The sequence below is a fragment of the Macaca thibetana genome, chromosome 1 (genome assembly GCF_024542745.1).
Source record: "Macaca thibetana thibetana isolate TM-01 chromosome 1, ASM2454274v1, whole genome shotgun sequence".
NCBI lineage: Eukaryota > Metazoa > Chordata > Mammalia > Primates > Cercopithecidae > Macaca > Macaca thibetana.
The window spans coordinates 77,259,054-77,283,298 of NC_065578.1; the positions used below are offsets into that span (position 1 = coordinate 77,259,054).

At 36.2% G+C, this 24,245-nt stretch overlaps 2 protein-coding genes across 20 annotated transcripts in view; one reads left to right on the forward strand and one right to left on the reverse strand.

Moving 5' to 3' along the window:
* Window positions 1-13,890, forward strand: part of NEXN (nexilin F-actin binding protein) — a 58,582-nt gene extending 44,692 nt beyond the window's left edge. For 3 of the 5 annotated variants that reach the window (XM_050805476.1, XM_050805491.1, XM_050805498.1), the window contains 4 exons: window positions 748-969; window positions 7,264-7,449; window positions 7,711-8,068; window positions 8,151-13,890. In XM_050805476.1, the coding sequence (XP_050661433.1) occupies window positions 748-969; window positions 7,264-7,449; window positions 7,711-8,068; window positions 8,151-8,164 (780 nt within the window). In that variant the 3' untranslated portion in view covers window positions 8,165-13,890. Of the gene's footprint in view, window positions 1-747; window positions 970-7,263; window positions 7,450-7,710 lie in introns of all 5 variants that reach the window. The other 2 variants (XM_050805481.1, XM_050805508.1) reach the window with 1 other exon arrangement.
* The window catches only part of FUBP1 (far upstream element binding protein 1), a 60,997-nt gene continuing 46,035 nt past the window's right edge, over window positions 9,284-24,245 (reverse strand). For 6 of the 15 annotated variants that reach the window (XM_050805383.1, XM_050805392.1, XM_050805372.1 and 3 more), the window contains 5 exons: window positions 21,164-21,292; window positions 19,846-19,920; window positions 14,391-14,536; window positions 11,747-11,793; window positions 9,284-10,863 (listed from right to left, as the gene is read on the reverse strand). In XM_050805383.1, the coding sequence (XP_050661340.1) occupies window positions 10,833-10,863; window positions 11,747-11,793; window positions 14,391-14,536; window positions 19,846-19,920; window positions 21,164-21,292 (428 nt within the window). In that variant the 3' untranslated portion in view covers window positions 9,284-10,832. Of the gene's footprint in view, window positions 14,010-14,390; window positions 14,537-19,845; window positions 19,921-21,163; window positions 21,293-24,245 lie in introns of all 15 variants that reach the window. The other 9 variants (XM_050805431.1, XM_050805418.1, XM_050805457.1 and 6 more) reach the window with 6 other exon arrangements.

The following is a 24,245-nucleotide window of genomic DNA, read 5'->3' on the forward strand; positions in this document are numbered from 1 at the left end:
CTGAGGTGGGTAGATCACGAGGTCAGGAGATCGAGACCATCCCGGCTAACATGGTAAAACCCCGTCTCAATTAAAAAAATACAAAAAATTAGCTGGGCCTGGTGGCAGACGCCTGTGGTCTCAGCTATTCGAGAGGCTGAGGCAGGAGAATGGTGTGAACCTGGGAGGCGGAACTTGCAGTAAGCCGAGATTGCGCCACTGCACTCCAGCCTCGGTCTCCCAAAGTGCTGGGATTACAGGCATGAGCCACTGCACCCGGCTTACTGTTCTTTCAATTATTTTTTTGGCTTCCCCTAACAAAGACCTTCCTGCAACTCCTAGGAAAAGCTAATTTTGTCATGAATATTTTAGTTTTAGCAGGTTATCAAGGGATGTCAGAGGATTTTAACCATATTCCCTGATGCGAATAGTATTTTAAGTAGAATGTTTTCAATAATGCCTTAAATTTGTAGCACCATTTTGAGTTAGTAAATTTGGACACTGCATTTAGAGAAGAGGTTAAGCTGTATTTTTGGTTTCAAATAAGAAATAGTACACATTTTTTTGGATGGTTTATTGTACAAACTAGTATGCTGATATTCAAAAATTTTTTTTTTTCTGGAGTCACGCATGGTGGCATGTGCCTGTAGTCCCAGCTCCTTGGGAAGCTGAGGCAGGAGGATTGCTTAAACACAGGAATTCAAGGCCAGCCTGGGCAACATGAGACTAAAACGGCAGCAAAAAACTTATTATTTTTTTTTTTTGAAGGAAGAGGAAGAAAATGAAACATTTGGATTGAGCAGAGAATATGAAGAACTGATCAAATTAAAAAGGAGTGGCTCTATTCAAGCTAAAAACCTAAAAAGCAAGTTTGAAAAAATTGGACAGTTGTCTGAAAAAGAAATACAGAAAAAAATAGAAGAAGAGCGAGCAAGAAGGAGAGCAATTGACCTTGAAATTAAAGAGCGAGAAGCAGAAAATTTTCATGAGGTATATTATCCTTATATTTAACATAGTTATGATACAGTAATAATAAATTTAACAGAAGTAACACTGGCTTTGAAATAAGTTTTAGTACTTAAAATTAATCATTGGTGTATACAGTAATCTGGGAAGTAAATAGCAAAAACACATGTAGATCTTAGACTTTGAAAGACTAGCATTGTTTCAAAATCACCTTTATCAGTGTTAAAACCTGTAGTGAATGTCAAATGGTTCACGCTAGCAAAAATGTTCAGAAGTATTTTTCGGCTGGGCGTGGTGGCTCATGCCTATAATCCCAGCACTCTGGGAGGCCAAGAAGGGAGGATCACATGATCCAGGAGTTCTAGGCTAGCCTGGGCAACATAGTGAAACCCCGTCTCTACAAAAAAATTATACAACTAAAATAATGTTTTTTGGCATATGTTTTAGTTGAGTCAGTAGAACTAGTGTATATTCAAGTTAAACTCCATATTATTAATACTTTATTTTTTAGATGAAACCCATAAAGTCTAATACTTGCTCAAAGTTACAGCAGTAATTCAGTGTGGAAGAGCCTAAATGAGAATTCTGATGACATGAATTTGAATTACCTTCAAACATAAAATAAAGAGGCAATCACTGACCTGTAATAGCCCTTCTAGCTTAAGGACTATTTCTGTGATTATGAATACTGGTTTAAATGAGATCTAGAAATTTTTTTTCTGCCAGCATTCCTATAATGTTTAACAGAATTTAACCTATATTCTAGAAATATATTTTGATCAAGCATTTAGCTAGCAAAACAGATATGGGAATTTGGGAGCGCCTTCAGAGGAGACTGGATAAAAGGATAGAACGAAGAAACTGTGTGCCAATTATTGGGACTATAAGCAATTCATTATTATTGAGGCATGCACGAGTGCAAAGGACAGCAAAAGATAATGAAGATGCAAGCATAATTGAGATGATCATGGAGTCTTAGATGCCATGTGAAGGGATTCTTAAAACATGGATATTGGCAGGGCACAGTGGCTCACACTTGTAGTCCCAGCACTTTGGGAGGCCGAGGTGGGTGTGTCACTTGAGTCATTTGAAGGCCAGCCTGGGCAACATGGCAAAACCCTGTCTCTACAGAAATATAAAAATTAGCTGGGCATAATGATGGGTGCCTATCTGTACAAAAAACACAAAAAAATTATCCGAGCTTGGTGATGTATGCCTGTAGTTCCAGCTACTTGGGAGGCTGAGGTGGGAGGACTGATTGAGCCTGGGTGGTTGAGGCTGTAGTGAACTGTGATTACACTACTGCACTCCAGCCTGGGTGTCAGAGCAAGACCCTGTCTCTAAAACAACAAAGCATGGATATTGTCAGATATTGTCTATATAGCTAGATCATGCTGAAGCTATGTGGTCTTAGATACATACATTAAAAAATCATTCGAGGCCAGGCGCGGTAGCTCACGCCTGTAATTCCAAGCACTTTGGGAGGCCGAGGAGGGTGGATCACCTGAGGTCAAGAGTTCAAGACCAGCCTGGCCAACATGGTGAAACCCTGTCTCTACAGAAATACAAAAATTAGCTTGGCATAATGATGGGTGCCTATAATCCCAGCTACTAGGGAGGCTGAGGCAGGAGTATGGCTTGAACCTGGGAGGTGGAGACTGCAGTGAGCCGAGATTGCACCACTGCACACTCCAGCCTTGGCGACAGAGTGAGACTCTGTCTGAAATAAATAAATAATTTGAATGACTACTATGTTCCAGGGACTGCTTTGGACATAAGACATCAGTAACTAAACTTATAGTCCCTGTTCATATAGTGTTTAGAATCTAATACATGGGTTGGGGCTCGGGAGGGGTGGAAAACAATTATCAGGTGGTTAACAAATGAAAGCTATGAAGATTAATAAAGCAGAGTAAGAGAAATAAGAGTATGTGTTACTGTTTTGTAAAGGGTGGTCAGAGAAGGCCTGGGGATTTGAACTAGGGCTGGGATGGAAAGGACAAGTAAGTATGCAGGAGTCAAAACTGGCAGGACTTGGGGATGGTGATGGAGAGGAAGAAAGAGGAAGGAATAGTGAGAGTATATAGTAACAATATGGGAAACCAGACTAGTTTGGAAGAGGCTTCATAAGCTATTTGAGACAAATGGAGATGCTGTGAAACATCAACCAATTTGAAATGCACCTAAGTTTGTGTGACATACAAGCCTAAGGCCTAGGTTAGTTGTAGATAAACCTTTTCATCATTGCCAAAAGCAAACACCATTTCTATTTTTTTTTTTTTTTTTTGAGACGGAGTCTCGCTCTGTCGCCCAAGCTGGAGTGCAGTGGCCGGATCTCAGCTCACTGCAAGCTCCGCCTCCCGGGTTCACGCCATTCTCCTGCCTCAGCCTCCCAAGTAGCTGGGACTACAGGCGCCCGCCACCTCGCCCAGCTAGTTTTTTGTATTTTTTAGTAGAGACGGGGTTTCACCGTGTTAGCCAGGATGGTCTCGATCTCCTGACCTCGTGATCCGCCCGTCTCGGCCTCCCAAAGTGCTGGGATTACAGGCTTGAGCCACCGCGCCCGGCCTACCATTTCTATTTTTTAACATCTAAAAAATTTTGAACATTTTTAACATGTTGGATCTGTTGTTTTGGGGATATATACGTGGATATAACATACCTTGAAGAAGTTCAGTCTACGGCTGGGCGTGGTGGCTCACACCTGTAATCCCAGCACTTTGGGAGGCCGAGGCGGGTGGATCACCAGGTCAGGAGATTGAGACCATCCTGGCCAACATGGTGAAACCCCATCTCTATTAAAAATACAAAAATTAGCTGGGCGTGGTGGCACGGGTCTGTAGTCTCAGCTACTCAGAAGGCTGAGACTGCACTCCAGCCTGGCGATACAGCGAGACTCCGTCTCAAAAGAAAAAAAAAAAGTTCAGTCTAATGACGTATGACTGAAAAAAATTCTCATTATTGTAAGTACTATAATAGAAGTTATTACAGAATCAAACTGGGTGGAGTCAATATACCTAGGATATGTTTAACAGGGCCAAGCTGACATTTAAGGTGAGTGTGAAGGCTGAATACAAGTTACAAGTAAAGAGGAGAGGCATTCCAGATAGAGGAGAAGCCTTTCAATTAACTCAGAGGTTGTAAAAATGTATTTGGGGAATGGAAAACAGGTTCAAAGGACTACAAGGCAAGGTTCACAGAATAAGTGATAGGATACAAGGTTGTAAAAATAAGTTGTGGCTGGTTAATGGTCTTCTTAAATCTTGCAGAAACTATGATCTGGGAAACAATGTTAATAATCAACTCTTTAGGTCAGAGTAATGAAACATTTAGGTTTATGCAAGAATTCTGGGACCATGGAGGATGAACTGGAAGACAGGCATGAAGTTGGGGCCAAGGGAGAAAAACAGACCTAATTAACAAAACTAGGTTAGACTCTGGTATGGATAGAAGTTAAACAGACAAAAAAGGGTTATAGGTTGCTTTTTGGGCAGTTGGTTGCGGAGGGGGCTACCATTACTTCAGGATAACTAGATGATGCTATAGAGAAATCAGGTCTGGGGAGTTGGGGTGAATAGTTTTGGCATGTAAAGTTTGAGCGATATTTGGATAAGGTAAAGGCAGTCTAACAAAGGTCCTGAACTAAGGTGAGAGGGAAGCAGATTCTAACTTTTATGGATAGCAATGGAAAGTACGAGTAGATAAAGCTGCTTAGAAAGTTAATCGTTGAAAGTGAATTAAACCCTGGAGAACATCAACATTTAGTGGATGAATGGCCAAAGATCAGTATTTATAGGTGTAACATGGAAGGTAAAGAAAAGTTCAATCAGCATGCACTTACTTCCTTTTGTTACTGGTAGTGAAACCTTAGCAGTCATACCTATACCTACAAAATATGTAGGTAAAAACAAAAATAAGATAGGTGACTTCTTATTTTATTGCTGTTACTCTAGCATACATGGATATGATATTAGGACATGGCTGAACTTTTATACCCCATCAGAATATCCTGAATGGAGTTTCCTCTGGAGGACAATGAAGTCCCTCCTATCATACCTTTCTGGGTTAAAAGTGATTGAACTCGCATTTAAAAACTGGTTAACAGCTGAGCGTGGTGGCTTATGCCTGTAATTCCCAGCACTTTGGGAGGCTGAGGTGGGCGGATCACCTGAGGTCAGGAGTTCGAGACCAGCCTGGCCAACATGGCGAAACACTGTCTCTACTAAAAATACAAAAATTAGCTGGACGTGGTGGCAGACGCCTATGATCCCAGCTACACAGGAGGCTGAGACAGGAGAACAGCTTGAACCCGGGAGGCGGGGGTTGCAGTGAGCCAAGATCATGCCACTGCACTCCAGCCTGGGTGACAGAGCGAGAAATATCAATGTTCAGTGTGTCTTCAAAATGTTTATATTCTGTCAAGGCTCAACTCATTTATATAACCTTACCTAATCAGAGAATTCCATCTCAGCTCCTGTAGCACTTAAACATGCACCCCTCATTTGGTACTTAAATGCCTTATATAATGTTTGAATTTCTAGAGTTTCTAATAAAGTCTACTCCAAAATTATCTTATGCCCCATTGTATCTCAAGGAAAATACACTGCCTAACTGCTGACTTTAACATTCATGGGCTGAGAGCGCCAATGCCCTATAAAGAATGTACCTACAGAGTTCCATTTATATTACTCTCTTAGATTTCTTTCCCAGAAGTATGTTTTAACCTGGCTTTTTAGGAGCTCAAGAAAAGTTGACAATTGTACTTGATTGAAGGACTGCTCATAAATTTTCAGCTCAAGAGAAATTATTTTACTTACTCAAATTTATTTTCTAAATGCAGGTTTGAGGCAGCTAAATGAATAGTTATGAATTTACACAAACAGGCTAAAATCTGAAAGGCAAGTTATTAACGGGGAGGGACTCAGAATAGCAATTTTTGTACCTGCTGAAATATTCCATCTTAAAGGTTCATTTGGTAAACAACAAAAAAAGTGTATACTGTGAACAAAGAGGTCCTTTTTAAATTTAAGTCTCAGAAGTCTGTTCAGATAAAACTACAGTAAGCAAATCATGGTTTAACATGTATTTTTCTTAGTCTTTCACGTATAATTTTTTTTTAAAAGAAGCTATTCATTCATTCATTCATTAGCAACAACCAGTCAGGCATTATATTTATCAACTGAAGGTAAATAATGGCACAAAAAAGAATCGATGCATCAGGTAGCAGGCTGTCTGATGTCCCATGATTTCCCAACATCAAATAAAAAATATAATGCAGAGCCAGAAAAACCATCCAACTTTTTTTAACCTCCTACTCCTTTCATCGGAAATGAGAGGTACGAGGTATGAGGTGTGAGGTGCAACACCTCAAACTGAAGTGAAACACCCGAACCAAGATTTTTCTTATATAGACAATTAAACTAGCACTTGTTTCAAATTTCCCTTTAGTTGGATGTGGCAACCTGGAGCAATTTCCTCATAGTACTATGAAATATAAATGGTGAGATTTCCAACTAGATCCACAAATGCCTAGTTAGAAACCAAGTCAACTACAAATGAAGTACTTTAGAAACCATTAATTAACTACCCACATTAACCCCACTCCACCAAAACTGCTCTAAAAGACCTTATCATTACCAAATTATTATTTTCCTAGACACAGTATTTGACAGTTGAGACTATGCTCTTAAATCACTCCCTTGATTATTACCATGGCTTCCAACTCACCCCTCAGATGACATAAACGTATTTTACTTAGTGATTTCCCCATGTTTCAGTCATTGCCTCTTTCAACAGTTGTCTCTGTTAGTTGTAAACACCCTTTCCCTGCCATTTCACCATTAATACATTATTTGGATGGAATTCACAGGGACGTAGTTCTAAGAAGGGTAAAAAAGGAAAATCATTAAGTGAGAAAGAACAGATTTTCTCCTATTATGTAGTAGGGAATTATGGACTTACGGGAATCAAGGGAGTATTTTTAACAATTATTTAGAATGTATAGTATTCTGACCTTTTTCAATTAAGTGCTATCAAAACCAAGCAGAGTTGGTAGGACAGACGGGCTGGGATCCCAGTGATATTGTTGTCCCAATGTCCCAGTGACATTTGGAGAAAAAGACTATAACTAAGAGAATGCTTCATTAAATATACCTATCACTTTTCCTGAACTGGGGAGTCAGAAAAAATCTGAGTGCCTGCAGTGTAGCCAAAATATGCATTACAAACATGTTAATCATTTTGTGCTTCTAAGCAACAACTTTAGAAACTTGTTTTTAGAAGGCAAGCAATTGTTAATCTTGGCCCACTTTCTTGCAGGAAGATGATGTTGATGTTAGGCCTGCAAGAAAAAGCGAGGCTCCATTTACTCACAAAGTGAATATGAAAGCTAGATTTGAACAAATGGCTAAGGCAAGAGAAGAAGAAGAACAAAGAAGAATTGAAGAACAAAAGTTACTACGCATGCAGTTTGAACAAAGGGAAATTGATGCAGCACTACAAAAGGTACCAGGCTTACATATCCTTTATTTTCCAAAGATGCCCTCTTAAAACCCATAGTTTTATTTATAATTAGGTGGGTTAAAAAAAATGTTTTAATAGCTTTCTTTCAAGTCACTGGAATGTACTGTTAAGTACACTTTGTAGTAGGCATACTTTTATGTTCTTTACTTAAAAAACAAATTTCACTTCAAAATTGTTACTAAATCGCTGCCCTGAAAATACTGTATTATAAATGCCAACCTGAATCCATTTATTTTAATATAGAAAAGTGAAGAGGAGGAGGAGGAAGAAGGTAGCATCATGAATGGCTCCACTACTGAAGACGAAGAGCAAACCAGATCAGGAGCTCCATGGTTCAAGAAGCCTCTTAAAAACACGTCAGTTGTAGACAGTGAGCCAGTCAGATTTACTGTTAAAGTAACAGGAGAACCCAAACCAGAAATTACATGGTGGTTTGAAGGAGAAATATTGCAGGATGGAGAAGACTATCAATATATTGAAAGGGGAGAAACTTACTGCCTTTACTTACCAGAAACTTTCCCAGAAGATGGAGGAGAGTATATGTGTAAAGCAGTCAACAATAAAGGATCTGCAGCTAGTACCTGTATTCTTACCATTGAAAGTAAGAATTAATCACTTTTTATCTTTTATTCTATTAATTTTTTTTTTTTCCTTAAAATCACTTTTCTTCTTCTCTTTTCTAGCTGATGACTACTAGCTCCCCTTCCCTCTCCTTGGAACTTACTTTCACTCCAGCTTTCTTACTACATCCATCTTTTCTGTGGTGGGGCCAAAAAAGGAAACCAGGAGTGCCACTATGTTGACTTCTTATTCCTTTTCGTAACAGTCTTCAAAACACAGCTCATCTAAAGAATGCCTTCTTCTTTTCCAAATAAGCATCAGATTTATCGCCTATTATGCAGTAACAGTCAATAAAATGTACTTACTGGGGGGGGGATTAATTATTCTGTCAGAACCTATTATAAAGGCTGTGTATTTCCCATAGACGTTTACAGCAACTATGTTAAAAACACACACACACACCCCTAAGTAGAATACATTATTTTGCATGAAGGAATGGCATTTCTGAGCTTTTTACACCTAAAATTAGGCTGAAATAGCTGAGATAATTAATTTGGAACCTATCAATTTGAGTGGACTTTTTCTTTAGTAGTATAACATTTTGGTGGTTGTTTCAAAGTCTTTCTGAAGCAGATATATTGAAGCGGGGTGGGGAAAAGTGTCACTCCTTTTAGAGGAAAAGGGGAGGAGCATGGAGAAAAACAAAAATTAAGGGACTTTTAAGAAAGACTGCCTATACAGTGTTGAGTGTTGAGGATATTAAACATGTTATTTTTCGAACGTAATATATAATTAAATTTATAAAGCAAATTTATGTGATCTTGCCTGAGCAAATTATATTTTAATAAAAAAACTTTGTATTAATAGTTCACAGAAGAGAAAACACTTTCAACATAGCTGAAGGTTTCAAGATCTAAGTGTATCAGACTTAGGGAAAAAGTGGAACAACCTTCAATTTGAAATTCTAGTCTTTAAAATGAGTTTGTAAATAATTAGCTATTATGTTCTATTAAGTTGTTTTATATTTTAATTTTCTGGAAGACAATTTTATTTTACAATGTGAACCCAAATAAAGTAACTTCTGTATTTAAAAGTCTTTCTGTATTTTAATACTTGTGCAACCAGATGGTACCCCTTTATCATTAGAACTTTTAAAAAATCATCTTTTCTTACAGTAAGCATTAAAAAAAAACCCAGTCAAGTAGAAAATTTTACCAAGTAATATGTGTATAAAAAAACACAAAGCACTCCCTTATAATATTCATCAATGTACATTTATTTATTGAGGAAACCATAATGAATACAAAATTACAGCTATCATGTGACCTTTTACATACAATGTCATTAAAGCAAACTCTAAACCACAGTTTGTAAAGTATTCAATTTACCTCAAGTCCAAGCTGCATCTCCCTAAGACACTGTTCCCATCACAGTAGCCATTTTAAGCCAATCTTCTTTTTACACACGGGTAGTTTCTGTAGAGAACATTTTTCTCAGGACGAAAATGCATCGAGCATGCATAAGAAAAAATATATATATATGTGCAAATACATTTAAGAGTTTCTATAGGGGTATCACTGAAGAAAATAAAACCCTGGGATTTGCTTATTAAAAGCACCAATTTAAAAAAATCCCTCAAAAGCTTATATTGTGACAAGAAAAATGAAGTCACTAACTCAACAAAAAATAAGGTTATTTTCAGAACCAAAATTATCTTTAATTAGGTATTGTTAAAATGCATTTTAAAGTGAGGCAGAGTTTGCAGAAACTAAAAACAAGACATCCTCACTGATTAGTAAACTCTACATCATTATTCTACACAACAGATAACTTTCTAAGTAGAGCTGATTTTACTGGCAGAGTATTCAAACAAATAAAATGCTATCACTTCTGAATTACTCCCCTTTCCCTCTGAAGGTACTCTGCTATTCCTACCCAAAACCACCCTTATGAATTAACTACTAAGATAATTTGTTTAAAAGATATATTTTACAATGTTTATAAACAACTAGTATTAAATTACTAGTTTTAGTATTAAAACCATTTTTGATATTAAAAAATAAAACTATACTTCTCATTTCTAAAAGAAACATCAAACCATAGAATTCTAAGTATCACCACACTAAGCTGTCTTAAAAAAAAACCAAAAACATTGTCAAATTTTTGTTTAAGTGCTAAATAAAGTCAGTTCAATTTCAATCTAAACTATACATTGTTTCTAACACTAATATCCAATGCATTCAAATCAACTGGCTCACCTTTTCTGCTTTCCATTTATTTCAGATTTAAGACCAGCGTCATTTAAAATAATGCTTATATTATCAGTGAAGGCTTATGGTAATGAATAAAAGAATTCTCATGAGACAGAAACAGTGCCCCAATATCTATTATCATTCATCTATCTATATTTTTTTAATAAAAATGCAATCTACAACTAACCAAAACTCGACAGGCTCTCAAGTTTCAATGAGTCCCTTTATATTTACATACCTATCACTGATTATTAAAACATAACATACACATAAATGTGGTGTAATAACTATGTAACTTAAGAAATTCAACAGTTCATGGAACATTTAAGATCAAGTGAATAGCACTTTAAAATGAAAAGTGATCAAAAGCAGGTACATTACACCCTATACCATATTATGTATGGGAATACATTTCATATTTCTCAATTATGATTTGCCAATTTTACCTTCTACATTGAGCCCTTCTATGGTCCATGCTCATCGGCTCACCAATGGCATACACTCAAAGGATTCCTCTTTATGGGTAACTATCTCAGGACCTGATTTTATGAGCTATGATTTGGTGCTTGCAGCATCTTCAGCACTGTGTGTGAAAATGAAGGCAGTATTTTTGAATATTTTTCTTTGTTGCACAGATAAGCAGGAGTTTTAAAAGGATCAGCACATTTTAGAAATTGAATAAACAAAACTGATAAGATGCTGCTTTCATACATTCATCTTAACTCAAAATATGTACCAGTTAAAATCATCTATAAAAACACACAAACATTTTAAACTGGCAAAAAAATTATATAAATGCAGCGTCAGTTATTAAAATATTATTAAATCAGAAAAATACTGATTGCTACAGATTATGAAAGGTTATTTGCTGTACAGTTAACATTTCACTGATGCACATGCCTTTTATCAAAACATACTGCCTTATAACTTTTTCTTTTCAGCATATAACTTTTGTCTCAGAAAAAAACATAATAAAATTGTAACCCATAATATCCTTACTGAATTATTATAGTTTAAGAAAAAAATAAAGAAATTATAGTTTTGGAGGGCAAAGAAATTTTCTGTCCATCATATAAAACAGATTGTGAAGGCTGTTGAAGTTTCTGAACAAGTGATTTCCTAAATCTTGAAAACTGTGTAATTGTCCTTTCTTAATCTTAACACTTCTATATTTGGGGAAAAAATACAAAAAGATTTGGATGTAGATCAATTACTGCAGCAATCTACTCATCATTTTCTTGTCTTAATAAAAAAAAAAAAAGTAAAATAAAAAACATTACCCAGAAATGTAAACAGTTGCTTTAACAACTTACAGACTTTCCACTAAGATGGTAGCATAAAATAACAAAATACATTTTGGGGAAGCAGTAGCAGATTGCCTTTGAATACACAACCACAAAAACCTCACAGGGACAACATTAATGTACTGAAATATTTATTTATATATGTCCTTAGGTTGTGCTTACCTGGTGCTTTTTGCAGCAGAACCTAAGGTGGAAGGTCTGGGAAGGCACTGTGAAGTATAAATAATTGCACTGTTTGCAATTAATAAAGATTTTAAACCTTAAATGAATCAAAATCAACAGCCTCCAATTTGTGAGTTATGATACTGAATTCAACTGAACTACTTCTTCAGTTCAATTAATAAATGCACCACTTTCCTAAAAGGTCATCTATAAAACAGTATCATGCAAAATACTGCAATTGCTCACGTCAATACCCTACTCTTAAAGATAACAAATAGCTAACTCCTTAACTATTAAACTTCAAACTAGAACTATATATCCAGATCTAAATAAGGGTAAGGGAAGTCACTCTAGGTTATATAAAACAATCAAAAACATTTCAAAATATCTATAATGAACTGTACTGCTATTTCCATCCTGTAGGTAATCTCAACATTTATGTCCTTGTACCTCTTCCTTTAAAGTATATTCAAAACAACAAATGGTGCTCCCCACCAATGACAAAATATATATTTATGAAATGTGTTAAAATTGCTACATTGCTCATTATTTGCAAACTGAAATCCCCTTCTGTCTGATACATTTCAAGACTTTCATATTAAATATAGAATATATGCATATTTTACACTGAAAAACAATATTTCAGGAGCACCAGTGAATAATACTATTCAACTTTGTTAAGTATCAGTTTTCTTTAGCTATAGCTAAAGCATATAAAAAATACTTACCCATTAAGCTCACTTTAAAAAAAATACAGAACTATGTATTATTCTATGTTAAATTAAGAAGCAGTTATGGTTTTCCAAGATATCAGCACTGTATTCCAACATAATATTCACACAAAGTATGGCATTTGCATTATGTGGAACATTGACAAAAAGATACTGTTGCAGTTCATCAATTTGTCATTCTGATGTACTTACAGTGCAATGCTCCTTGAAGGAACACAATCAAGGATGATACACAGCACAGTCCTCCTCACCCCTACAGAGCTAGTTCTATACTGGCTGGATCAAACCTGCACTTCAACAGACAATGGCAAGACAGACTGTATTTGCATGTAGTCTAATATATTAATATGCAAAGAGCCAACAAATATGCAAAGAGTAAAACAATGGATTTCAACAAAATATCAGAACTTCAGCATGAGTGTTAAAGAGTAATAAAATGACTTCAAGTACATAAAAAAATTAAGTTGATTCAATGATTGGACTTGTGCATTTACAAAACAAAGCTTATCTATACTGCTTAAAGAAAAAAAAAAAAGCTTGAACGTTTCCATACCCCATTTATGTTTCAATGGCAGATGCAATGTAGCTATACTTTTTGCACACTATTCACTTTTCTATCCTAAATTTAGAAAGAAACACACTATTATATACATTGAAAGAGTTGCTTTACATGGAAAAAAAACTGTTCTTATTAGACTACTCATATTCACTATCTGAAAACTGTTTAAAATTAGTTATGCCGAAACAGTCTTGGAAATCAAGTATTATCAAATTAAGAACAGAAAGGTTAACTGTTATAGCAGCAGTACAGGTCTGAAACAGTGGTCATGTATAAAAAGGAAATTTCACTGTTAATGCAATGGAAGTATGCCAGAAGATCATTGTACACACATGCAGTTTTTAATCAAACAGAAGGAAAAAAAATGAAGATACCAGGATTACTTGTGCTGAAAGAGCCAAATACAATAAATGGAAAAGATCCTCCAATCTACCACTATACTGCAAGGGGGGAAAAACATGCCAGTGTTTAAAAACTCAATATTTCATGGGGAAAGCTTATATATTTGTGTATATGTATCTTAATTTATCATTGCTAAGAAATTATGAATCCTTTAAATACCCACATATCCAACTTACCGACACAGGAGGTTTCATATCATTTATTGTAAAGCACAAAACAGGCATTTTAAAAGTGAAAGTATACATTGAAAAAGTACATTTATATCACAAAGCATCAACCACATAATTGCAAATACATTTGCTGGAATGTGTACATCTACACTAAATACTAAAAACAAACCAATTTTCATTTCTACACAGAAATATTAACCTCCTATCAGTAGTGATAGATATTTTGTACATTTGCAAAAAAAAAAAAAAAAAAAAAAAAAAAAAAAAAAAAAAAACACTATTTTAAACCAAAAACAAAATTAAGATCTTCATCAAGTCGTCTGCATCCATATATTTAACAAAGGTTTTTTTCCCCCACACAATGAAGCAAATACTGTATTGTCCACTTCTTATTATTGGCCCTGTGCAGAAGAGATACATAAGAAATACACAAAAAGTTAAAGAAAATCCTTGAAATGGAGCTAATTCAGGAGTGAATCCTTTAAGAAAGAAAAACTGGTTAATATAAATGGTGGTAGCTTCTTGCATGATTTGCAAATCCCTGGGGGAAGAAAATTTATTTTTAAAATCAAAGGCATTGCAGAAATATTCAGCACTCAGATGCCGGAAAACATTATAAAAAACAAACAAAAAAACCCAAACAATACACCGTAGTACTTCATTTAAATAGTTATACTTTGCCAGATAAAAATTTAAAAGGCAAACACTCCCAAAAAGACAAACAGTAAACATGCAGAAAACAGACTGGAGTAGAAATCAACAAATTAGCAATTACATTATACCTGAGGTGCTGGAGGATGCTGTGGCATTCCCTGGGGACTTGTCTGGGCATAATAGGCTGCTTGTTGTCTATAATACTCAGCCCAGGCTGCACTATAATCTGGCTGACCACCTGGAGGAGCCCCAGTCGGAGCAGGAACTGCTTGACCTTTGAAAAAAAAAAAAAAAAAAAGAATTTTGTTGCTGTAACCACAATTAAAAGTCCAACATCATTTCCAGTAAAAACAATACCTTGCTTCTTGTAATATTCCTCCCAAGCCTTTGAATAATCTTGTGTCTGCCCTTGTTGACCTAAAAAAAACCCCCTAAATTTTAATATTAAATTACAATCATAAGACAAAAGCACAGAGGGTCAGAATTACTCCTGTTTTATTTAAAATATTCATTAGTAGTGTCAGGAAACTACTCTAAAATAAAAAAAAAAAACGCTCTTTATTTTCTTTTTGCCTTATAATTAATCATAATGTTTAGTTCTAGAGCGTCATTATTAGTAAAAAAACAAAATCAACCCCAAATCCACACTGCTTTAGCTAAGGAAGGTAAAGATTTAGGCATAATCTTGATTGGATTCCAGAATTAAAAACAAAAAAACCCACTTAATTGCAATGATTTAAAGATTTTATTATTTTAAGACCTAGCCAAGACTTTTTCCTGATTAGTAACCTATAAAGTGTATGTACATGTACATGTACACACACACAGAGATTAGTAGTAAGATGTTAAAAGTATCAATAATTTATTCCAATTACAACACAATGGTATTAAAAGTAACGTGACAAGGAATAAAGAACAAGATCAATGAAACACATAACTCAGCTTTCACGATCAGGTCTTTTTCCAAATGAGATGACTTTGCTGAATTAAGAGACTAAAGAAATATAACAATGAAATGCAATGCACGAATCTTTGAATGCACTCTGAATTTAACAAAACACACAGACGACGAAAGACATATTCCTGACAACTATGGAAATTTAAATATAGTCTGTATTTTTGTGATACTATTGAGGGTATTTATTTTCAGACAGGGTCTCACTATGCCACCCAGGCTGGAGTGCAGCGGTGCATTCATGGCTCGCTGCAGCCTCGACCTCCCACGGCTCAGATGATCCTCCCACTTCTGCCTCTAGAGTAGCTGGGACTACAAGCCCACCATGCCTAGCTGACATTTTTCTCTTTTTTTGCAGAGATGGGGTTTTGCCGCGTTGTCCAGGCTGGTCTTTAACTCCTGGGCTAAAGTGATCCACCTGCCTTGGTCTCCCAAAAGTCCTGGGATTACAGGTGTGAATCACTGTGTCCAGACATTGAGTTTCTTTAGAGCCAACTGTCTTGTCTGCAACTTACATTGAAATGGTTCATACAGAAAAACGTACATATAAAGCACATATAGCAAACTTTAAAAAAATGATGAATGAAGCTGAGTGGTACCTAATTTCCCCAATTTCTGAAGGTATATAATTTTCTAAATAAAAAATTGAGAAGAGAGATGTGTTTTCCTATTCAGTTGCTTTACTTAAGCACTATTTTATTTCGTTTGTAACTCACTTGGCTTTGTGAAATAATTACCACAGACAAAAGTACTGGAGCATGGACGTATAGGAAGCTGTTTTTATGTTTGTATGATGTTGCCAACAAGGCCAATTTCCTAGTTTCAGAAACCTGTCCATCACCATTGTAAAACAGGTGACAGAATCAAAGCAACTGAGTGAAAGAATTTAAGATTTATGATTCTTTAAAAATGCATGAAACAAACCCTCTTCTCTTGGGTAACAGAGAACTCTCATAGACTATTAAAAATTCTCATATTTTCCTGTCTTCTATAAAGAACTGTTAATCAAACAGGAACATTTGCCTCTTACAAGACACAATTCAAGCAAATCTGAAACAGGTTTCAATATTTAAAAAACTGCCAAATACTCTGGTGTAACAACAGCAATAAAACCACACGTTTTCTCTTACAAGCTGCACACTTGAAACCAAACCTGATCAAGGTAGCAATCAATATTCTTCAGGTTTTAAACCCACTGTGAGAGTTACTCATTTTAGATGTAAGATGGTAGAAACAGGCATATTCATCAAGAAAATTCCATCAATGTTCCCTTAAAAAACTACAACCTCTGCAAACTCCTATATCCCTGTGGAAAGCTAATAGTAAACACTTTAGACTTTAAAGAACTCTTTCCTTGCCCTTTCAGACATGTACTGCCTTACCTTGCTCCCCTTATTATTCTCTTTAGTTACTGGATTTTGTTTTGAGACAGGGTCTTGCTCTGTCACCTAGGCTGGAACACAGTGGTAGTGGTGTGATCATGGCTTAGTTACTGTTTGATTCAAGACAGTTGAGTTTACACTTCAGTAGAACATTATCTAATATTTATTATAGTTTTATAATTATAATCTATAAAGTTTAGCCTTAAATTTCTTTCATCCAAAAGATAAAAGACTTGCTCTACAGTTAGCCTGTAAGATTTTATTATAGCCTAAGAGTCAGCCTTGCTTGAATAGATTTTCACTCAGTTGTCTTCCTATATACTTGTACCTTTCCTACAAGTCTCACTCTACCCTCCTTTAGGCTTAAGGTACCAGATTCTTAAGGGTTCAGAGTCTACTACATCAGTCCTTATTGTAAGGGCCTTCCTTAAGTCAAACTTTTCTCAAATGTCTTCACTTCTCCAAAAAAGAATTACTCCTTTCTACTTTGAAACCCTGCTTGTTCTCTTAAGGGTCTCTTATAAAAAATCCTTCTATTCTAGCTTTAAGAATACCCATCTTTAGATTGCTGCCATTCCTTATAACTCTCTGAAATCTCATCAAGATTTTCTCTACTTGGGAGGCTGAGGCAGAAGAATTGCTTGAACCTGAGAGGTGGATGCTGCAGTGAGCCGAGATTGTGCCACTGCACTCCAGCCTGGGCGACAGGCAGAGGTTCCATGTCAAAAAATAAATAAATAAATAAATAAAAAATCTTAGTTTGGTGTTATCCTGGGGAATTTAGAATTGTTTTAAAATATAAACCTAATTTTGGAAAACTTAACCTACATCTGTTTTCAACTAATCTATTTTGCTCATAAAATTAACAGGTGAGGCTGGGTGTGGTGGCTCACGCCTGTAATCCCAACACTTTGGCAGGCTGAGGCAGGTGGATCACCTGAAGTCAGGAGTTTGAGACCAGCCTGGCCAACATGATGAAACCCTGTATCTACTAAAAATACAAAAAAATTAGCCAGACGTGGTAGCGGGCGCCTGTAAGCCCAGCTACTCGGGAGGCTGAGGCAGGAGAATTGCTTGAACCTGGGAGGCGGAGGTTGCAGTGAGCTGAGATCATGCCACTGCACTCCAGCCTAGGCGAGAGTGAGACTCCCTCTCAAATAAATAAATAAAATTAACAGGTGATTATTGTGGTACTACAGAAAAATGATAGAAAAGGTGGGGTAAGGAGGTTCTTTAGTCATGCAGTATTATTATTTAATTATTTCTATGCCATGTTTTCCTACAGAGGATTTAAGACAGTATAGCATAGTATCTCTAACTGGCAGGGAAATGGTGAAAAAAAAAATTAAAGACAATAAAGACAATTTCTTCCCTTAACAATGAAAATTAGAATTTCTTCCCTTAACAATAAAAATCAGAATTCAACCCACCCACTCATTTTGAGTAAAACATAAAAAAGTAAAACATAAAAGACTAAACAGTAAATGTATTAACGGCCATATTACAAATAATCAATAAGGTAAAATAAAGCACAGAAGTCAAACTCATTCCTCAGTAATTAGCTAAATCCATTAACAAGCCTTTATTTTTACCTACTTAATAACTTAATAACTAGGGACCATATCTAGGGAACATTACCCATTGAGAAAATAGAAGTTGAAGATTTTTAACCCAAACATGTGATCAGGTATCACTGTGATGCCAAGGCTGGCCTCAATCCCCTGTGTTCAAGGGATCCTTCTACCTTAGCCTCTCTAGCAGCTGGGACTACAGTGTGTGCTACTGCATGTGGCTCATGCTCAAGTCTTTTAAAATGGTGACGCTATTTCACTGAAGTTAAGTTGATTACAGGTCCTGACCACAATGTTGTCAGGACATGATTATTTTTTTTTTGAGACGGAGTCTCGCTGTGTCCCCCAGGCTGGAGTGCAATGGCGCGATCTCGGCTCACTGCAAGCTCCGCCTCCCGGGATCCCGCCATTCTCCTGCCTCAGCCTCCTGAGTAGCTGGGACTACAGGCGCCCGCCATCGCGCCCGGTTAATTTTTTTGTATTTTTAGTAGAGACGGGGTTTCACCGTGTTAGCCAGGATGGTCTCCATCTCCTGACCTTGTGATCCGCCCGCCTCGGCCTCCCAAAGTGCTGGGATTACAGGCGTGAGCCACCGCGCCCAGCAGGACATGATTATTAATAGCATCCCTATTCATTCTAAAAAAGATCCCTGTTCAGAAAACATATTATGTAACCAACCTTAATCAGAGTATGCTGTTTTTAAGTTAAAAGTTTCTTTTTGCGGAATTTCAGCTACTGTAGATCTGCCTAAGCTACGTCACAAAAACATATATTAATCTGTTATAGTCTCAGAAATAGATGGAATATGACTCTCCTAGGAAGCCACTCTATGAGGAAAAACATTTTTTTTCTTTCTTTAAAAAGAAACCAGTTGTGCAGAACATCTTTATCATCAAGTATATATAATTTTACACCTAGAAGATTAAAATCATCACCCTTCTGGAAATTTTTCTTTCTGCGGAGAATGAGAAACATTCTTTGGCAAAGAAAACATTGAAACTTACACTGAGAATCCCAAGTAGACCGATCTCTTATAACAAAACTACCACCTATAGATTCTTTTTCTGCTAGTGAAGGATAACCAAGCTTACCAATTTAGTTTTTGTTTGTGACATCTAGCTGTGGTATGTAATAATTTTTAAAGAGCAAAAGCAGTTGAAACATAGTAATTTGTCCAGAAGTATAGTACCAGGTTCCAAATGGTCCCTAAAGAGACAAATTTGGGAGACAAGCTTGGGACTCAGACCCTCTTGGAAGCCAGATTCTGGTTCCATCACTTAGTTACTTTCCCTCACTACAGATTACTTCTTACCTGCTTATCTTGCAGCAAAAATAATGGTATCACACACAATCCATTTTCACCTGACACATTAAAATTTAACCTTATGTCACTCAGACTAATATATATAACTGTCATTGTCAAAAGTATAGTAATGTTAATACTGTATGTGCCAGTGAGGAAATTTCTAGTTTCAATTAATAACTGGTTGACAAATGCAATTAGAAAGAAAAATATTTCCTTGCTATATAACCACAAATTTAAAAACTATAATTTGCAACTGTCTTGGTATATTTACGAGTCCAGTGATTTTATTCAATTATTCTCTTTCTGAAGAGAATACCTTGTGTTTCAATTTAATTAAGTATGTATTTTCAAGAAATGTATAAAACATACCCATTTTCTTGTAGTACTCTTCCCAAGCCTTGGTATAATCAACCTGTCCAGCTGGGGCTGGATTCTGCTGATCTCCTTGATCAAGCAAAACAAAACAAAACAGAAAAACAGAATTAAAGTTTTTAAAAGGCAATTTTAGCTGTTTCCTTGGGTGCAGGAGCTGGCAGGGGCCTGCAATGTGACAGTGAGGGGTAGGAGGAAGGTACTATGTGGTGGTGGCATCCCTACTGGTGCCAAAGATAGAAGGTACTGGGGGTACAGAGGTGGTGGACAAAAAAGAAAACCAACCTGTTTGGAAGACTGGTTATGTCGAACATATAAGTAAATGTATGTAAAATAAGGAGATACACTGAGGATACCAGGTTTCTCATCATTTGTAAACAAGTACAGAAAAGGAAAAGGCTTGAAAACCCCAAAATGCTGAAATGAATGTCGTAATATGAACATAGTTTTAAAAAATATATACACATATCAATGTTTATGTGTTTTTTGGCATGTGTATGTAGGTATGCATGTATGTAAATATATTTCCTAGTTCTGTCTGCTGAAAGAAGTTAGAAGCAATTACACCTCAGTAGCAACAAGCATAGTCAAGCCTCGTTTCTAACTACCATACTCTACTAAAAGGAATCAGAGCTCCTTGAAGAAATAGCTGACTTAAGGGTTGGAGCCCATAAAACACAAAATAACAATCTCACTGTGCCAGACAGTATGGAAGTGCTTAAAATAACGACAGATATTTCAAAAGGATATAGGCACCACCCTGAATATACTCCCTGACTGGCCAAATCTAGGATAATCTGATTATCAAAATTATAAAAATATTCAAAAAATATAACCCACTGCAAAAATCAGAAATCCATAATGATATAAAGAGCTTAATATATTAATGTTGACTTACTGATTTGGAGGGCTGTATGATGGTTATATATTTTTGAAGAAGTACCCAACAGGACATTGTGTCTATAGTTTAGTCTTAAATGATTTCTTTCAGAACTAATTATACTGGATATAATTAGTTTCCTTCAGAACTAATTATAATGGATATTTAAAATAAATACACACCCATACACTTGTATGATATAGACGGTATTAAACAAGGGATAAAACATTAACAGCTGGTTATATGGGTGGCTCCTGGTATTCTTATAACTTTTATGAAAGTTTGAAACTATTTCCAGGTAACAATTTAAAAAAGGAAAAGTCTGCTTAAATTATAATTAAATAATGTTAGAAATTTTAGGTATTATACAGTGATGTACTTCATATATAATTCCAAGCACAAGTTTTGACTTTCACATATAAGTTCTTTAGTTACCTTGTCCATTAGTTTGAGTTGTAGTTGGTGCACCTGCAGGGGCTGCTGGTGGTGGCTGTGCTTGCTGTTGATAATAGTGAGCATAATAAGCAGCCCAAGCTGCTGAATTTGGATCCGTTCCTGCCTTAGCTAGAATAAATGAAAGTTCAAGGTTTGCATGTTGAAGTCTGTAATTCTCACACGAGCGCGCGCGCGCGCACACACACACACACACACACACCCAGCTCTCTGGCAAATATACAGCTCCCAAAATTAACTAGAACATTAAAGTACATGAAAACTTTTATATTTTCTAATATTTTCTATTTCTATTATATTTTCTATTATTTTTGTTGTTACCATCAGCTTTTATTAAAGAAAACCAAGGCTCAGAGACCAAGTGACTTTCCCAGGTTAAAAACTACTGAGTTGCATAACTGGGATATGAATAAAGGTCTTTTGGCTCCAAATCCAATGCTCTGTCTCAAACCATCCTGTGCCCTTGTTTTTTTCTAAATTGGTTTCGCCTCAAGCACAAACAGCTCTATCTGGAAGATGACTTAAGAAAAACATTTCTAGGAGCTAACCTGCATAAGAAAGAAACAATTATTTTAGAACAATGAACTTTGTCCTTATTTTCAATGAAGAGAAAATATAAAAATCTTAAAAAAAAGATTAGCCACATTTCATCCTATTTCACATTGAATGTTATAAACTTGATGTCATCCTACTTGAAATTCTTCATTCTCTAGAATCTTCAGGATGGTCAAAGCTTAAGTACAGCCTATCATTCAACATCTTTAACAGTCTGAATCCCCTGGCTTATCCTTTCCATTTCAGCCTCACCTCTCCCTTCATTTGTATCTCTTTAACACCCAAGCTCCAGCCACAACACAGTGCTTGTACTTTTCAGAAATCACTATGCCCACGTCTCAGCTTTTAGCTATGTTATGTTTCCTCTACACTTGACTGACCCTCACTCATCTCCCACATCAACTGAAGTGCAAACAGTTTGAGACCTCTCAATCTTCTAGAAACCACAAAAAAACTTGATTCTGTCCTTTGTACTAGGAATATCATACAATTAAAACTTTTAAATTTTCTATTATGCTTTCATTCTGAACAGTAGCAATTCTCAGCTGCTTAACAAAGGTTAGTCAAGTTTGAGAAAAAGGAGTGAGAATTTCTAGAAAAAGAAAACTACAAGGTAATATAATTATAAGGTGTTATTAGGACACCCTCCAAGCTTTTCTCAATTGCCCAATGTACTGCTTTTGTATCCTGGATGTTTACATATCTCAATAGTGTCATTATCTGTATTTATTATTTTTTTTTGAGATGAAGTGTCTCACTCTGTTGCCCAGGCTGGAATGCAGTGGAGCGATTCTCAAGCAATTCTCCTGTCTTAGCCTCCCAAGTAGCTGGCATTACAGGCACCCGCCACCACACCCAGCTAATTTTTGTATTTTTAGTAGAGACAGGTTTTCGCCATGTTGGCTAGGCTGGTCTCCAACTCCTGACCTCAAGTGAACCGCCCGCCTCAGTCTCCCAAAGTACTAGGATTACAGGTGTTAGCCATGGCGCCCGGCTATTATCTGTATATTAATCAAGAAATCTAGGTATTTCACTTTACACTATGCCTGGACAGAGAATTTGAGATAAAACAGACTTTAGGAAGTGTTATTTCTACACCCAAACGTGTAAACCATACTGAAGTACCAGTCTCACAAATAACTAGTATGTACTAAGAATTTACTAAATATTCACTCAACCCAAGATTCATTCATTGATCAATTTATAGATAAGAAAACAGGCTTAGAGGAGTTCAAAAACTTGCCTGACATCTCACCATTAGTAAACTGTAGGACTAGGACTGATCTAGGTCTATTTGACTCTGAAGTCTAAATTCTTGACCACTACATAAATCCGTAACAGACCACTCTTTTTTAAAGAAATATTTTAGTTCATACATTAAAACGTTACGTCATTCTAAGTCTAATATAAGCAATATCCACCCCAGAGACCCAGTAACCCTTTGATAAATCTGAGTGGGGCCAACCAGCTGGTTTTAAATGGGTTACTTCTTGCCCAAAGGCCATGCTGCAACCACATTCACTGACCAGCTTTTACAGTAGTGACTTCACTACTACTCCAAGTGGGAAACTCAACATGTGATACAAAGACCACTTCCACTTCTTATTCCCATCATTTTTTCTCAATCATGCCAACCACCCAGTAGTGCTCAAAAATACAATCCTGGCAGATCCAAGTTACCCAGTATGAATCTGTCTCTTAACCTACTCAAACTCTTCAATCTCATTACTTAATTATACCATCCCAATTAGCCAACAAGAGGAAAAGCAAAGCCCTTTCATTCTCCAAAAATTCGTGTTTACAGTATTATATTCTGTACCTTGTGAGCCCTTCTATCAGTGTTGGTATGCTGGGAGTGCATTCTTTTGCTATAGAACACAACCCCAACTTTGCATACCTATATCCTAGCACAACTCAAGTCATTCCTTGAATTAATGGAAGTTGTGATTATTTGGTAACTATCATGCTGTGTCATCATATTCCAAACAGCACACTTCCTATGAAATTAACCAAGTAATTTCATTTACATAAATTACTTCAAGTTTTTTTGGGATAAATATATTATGTGTAGAAAGTAATCCATAATTGAGTATATTTTCCTTGAAACTACTCTGGTGAAAGAGGCCTAAAAGGTAGGTAGCAGGTGAAAAAAAAGGATCATAAATAAATGTTAACTGGTTTCAAAGAATGACTCTTTGACCAAGATGGAAAGCAAACTACAGGGTATGGAAAGACGCCAGAATAGTACAGGATATAATAGATACATATCGAAAATCCAGATCTGAATATAGAAAATAATTAAATGTATTTGGGTTTTAGCATGCAGTTATTAAATACAGGCCTGATTTTTACTCACATGAAGTTGTCATTATGAGGAGTACTAGAACCGGTATCTTATTTGACAATTTGGGAGTTTAATGCCCAAATACTTAACACTCTGTAAGACTGTTTTATATATACATATATATATATTTTTTAAGAGATGGGGTCCCATTCTGTTGCCCAGGGG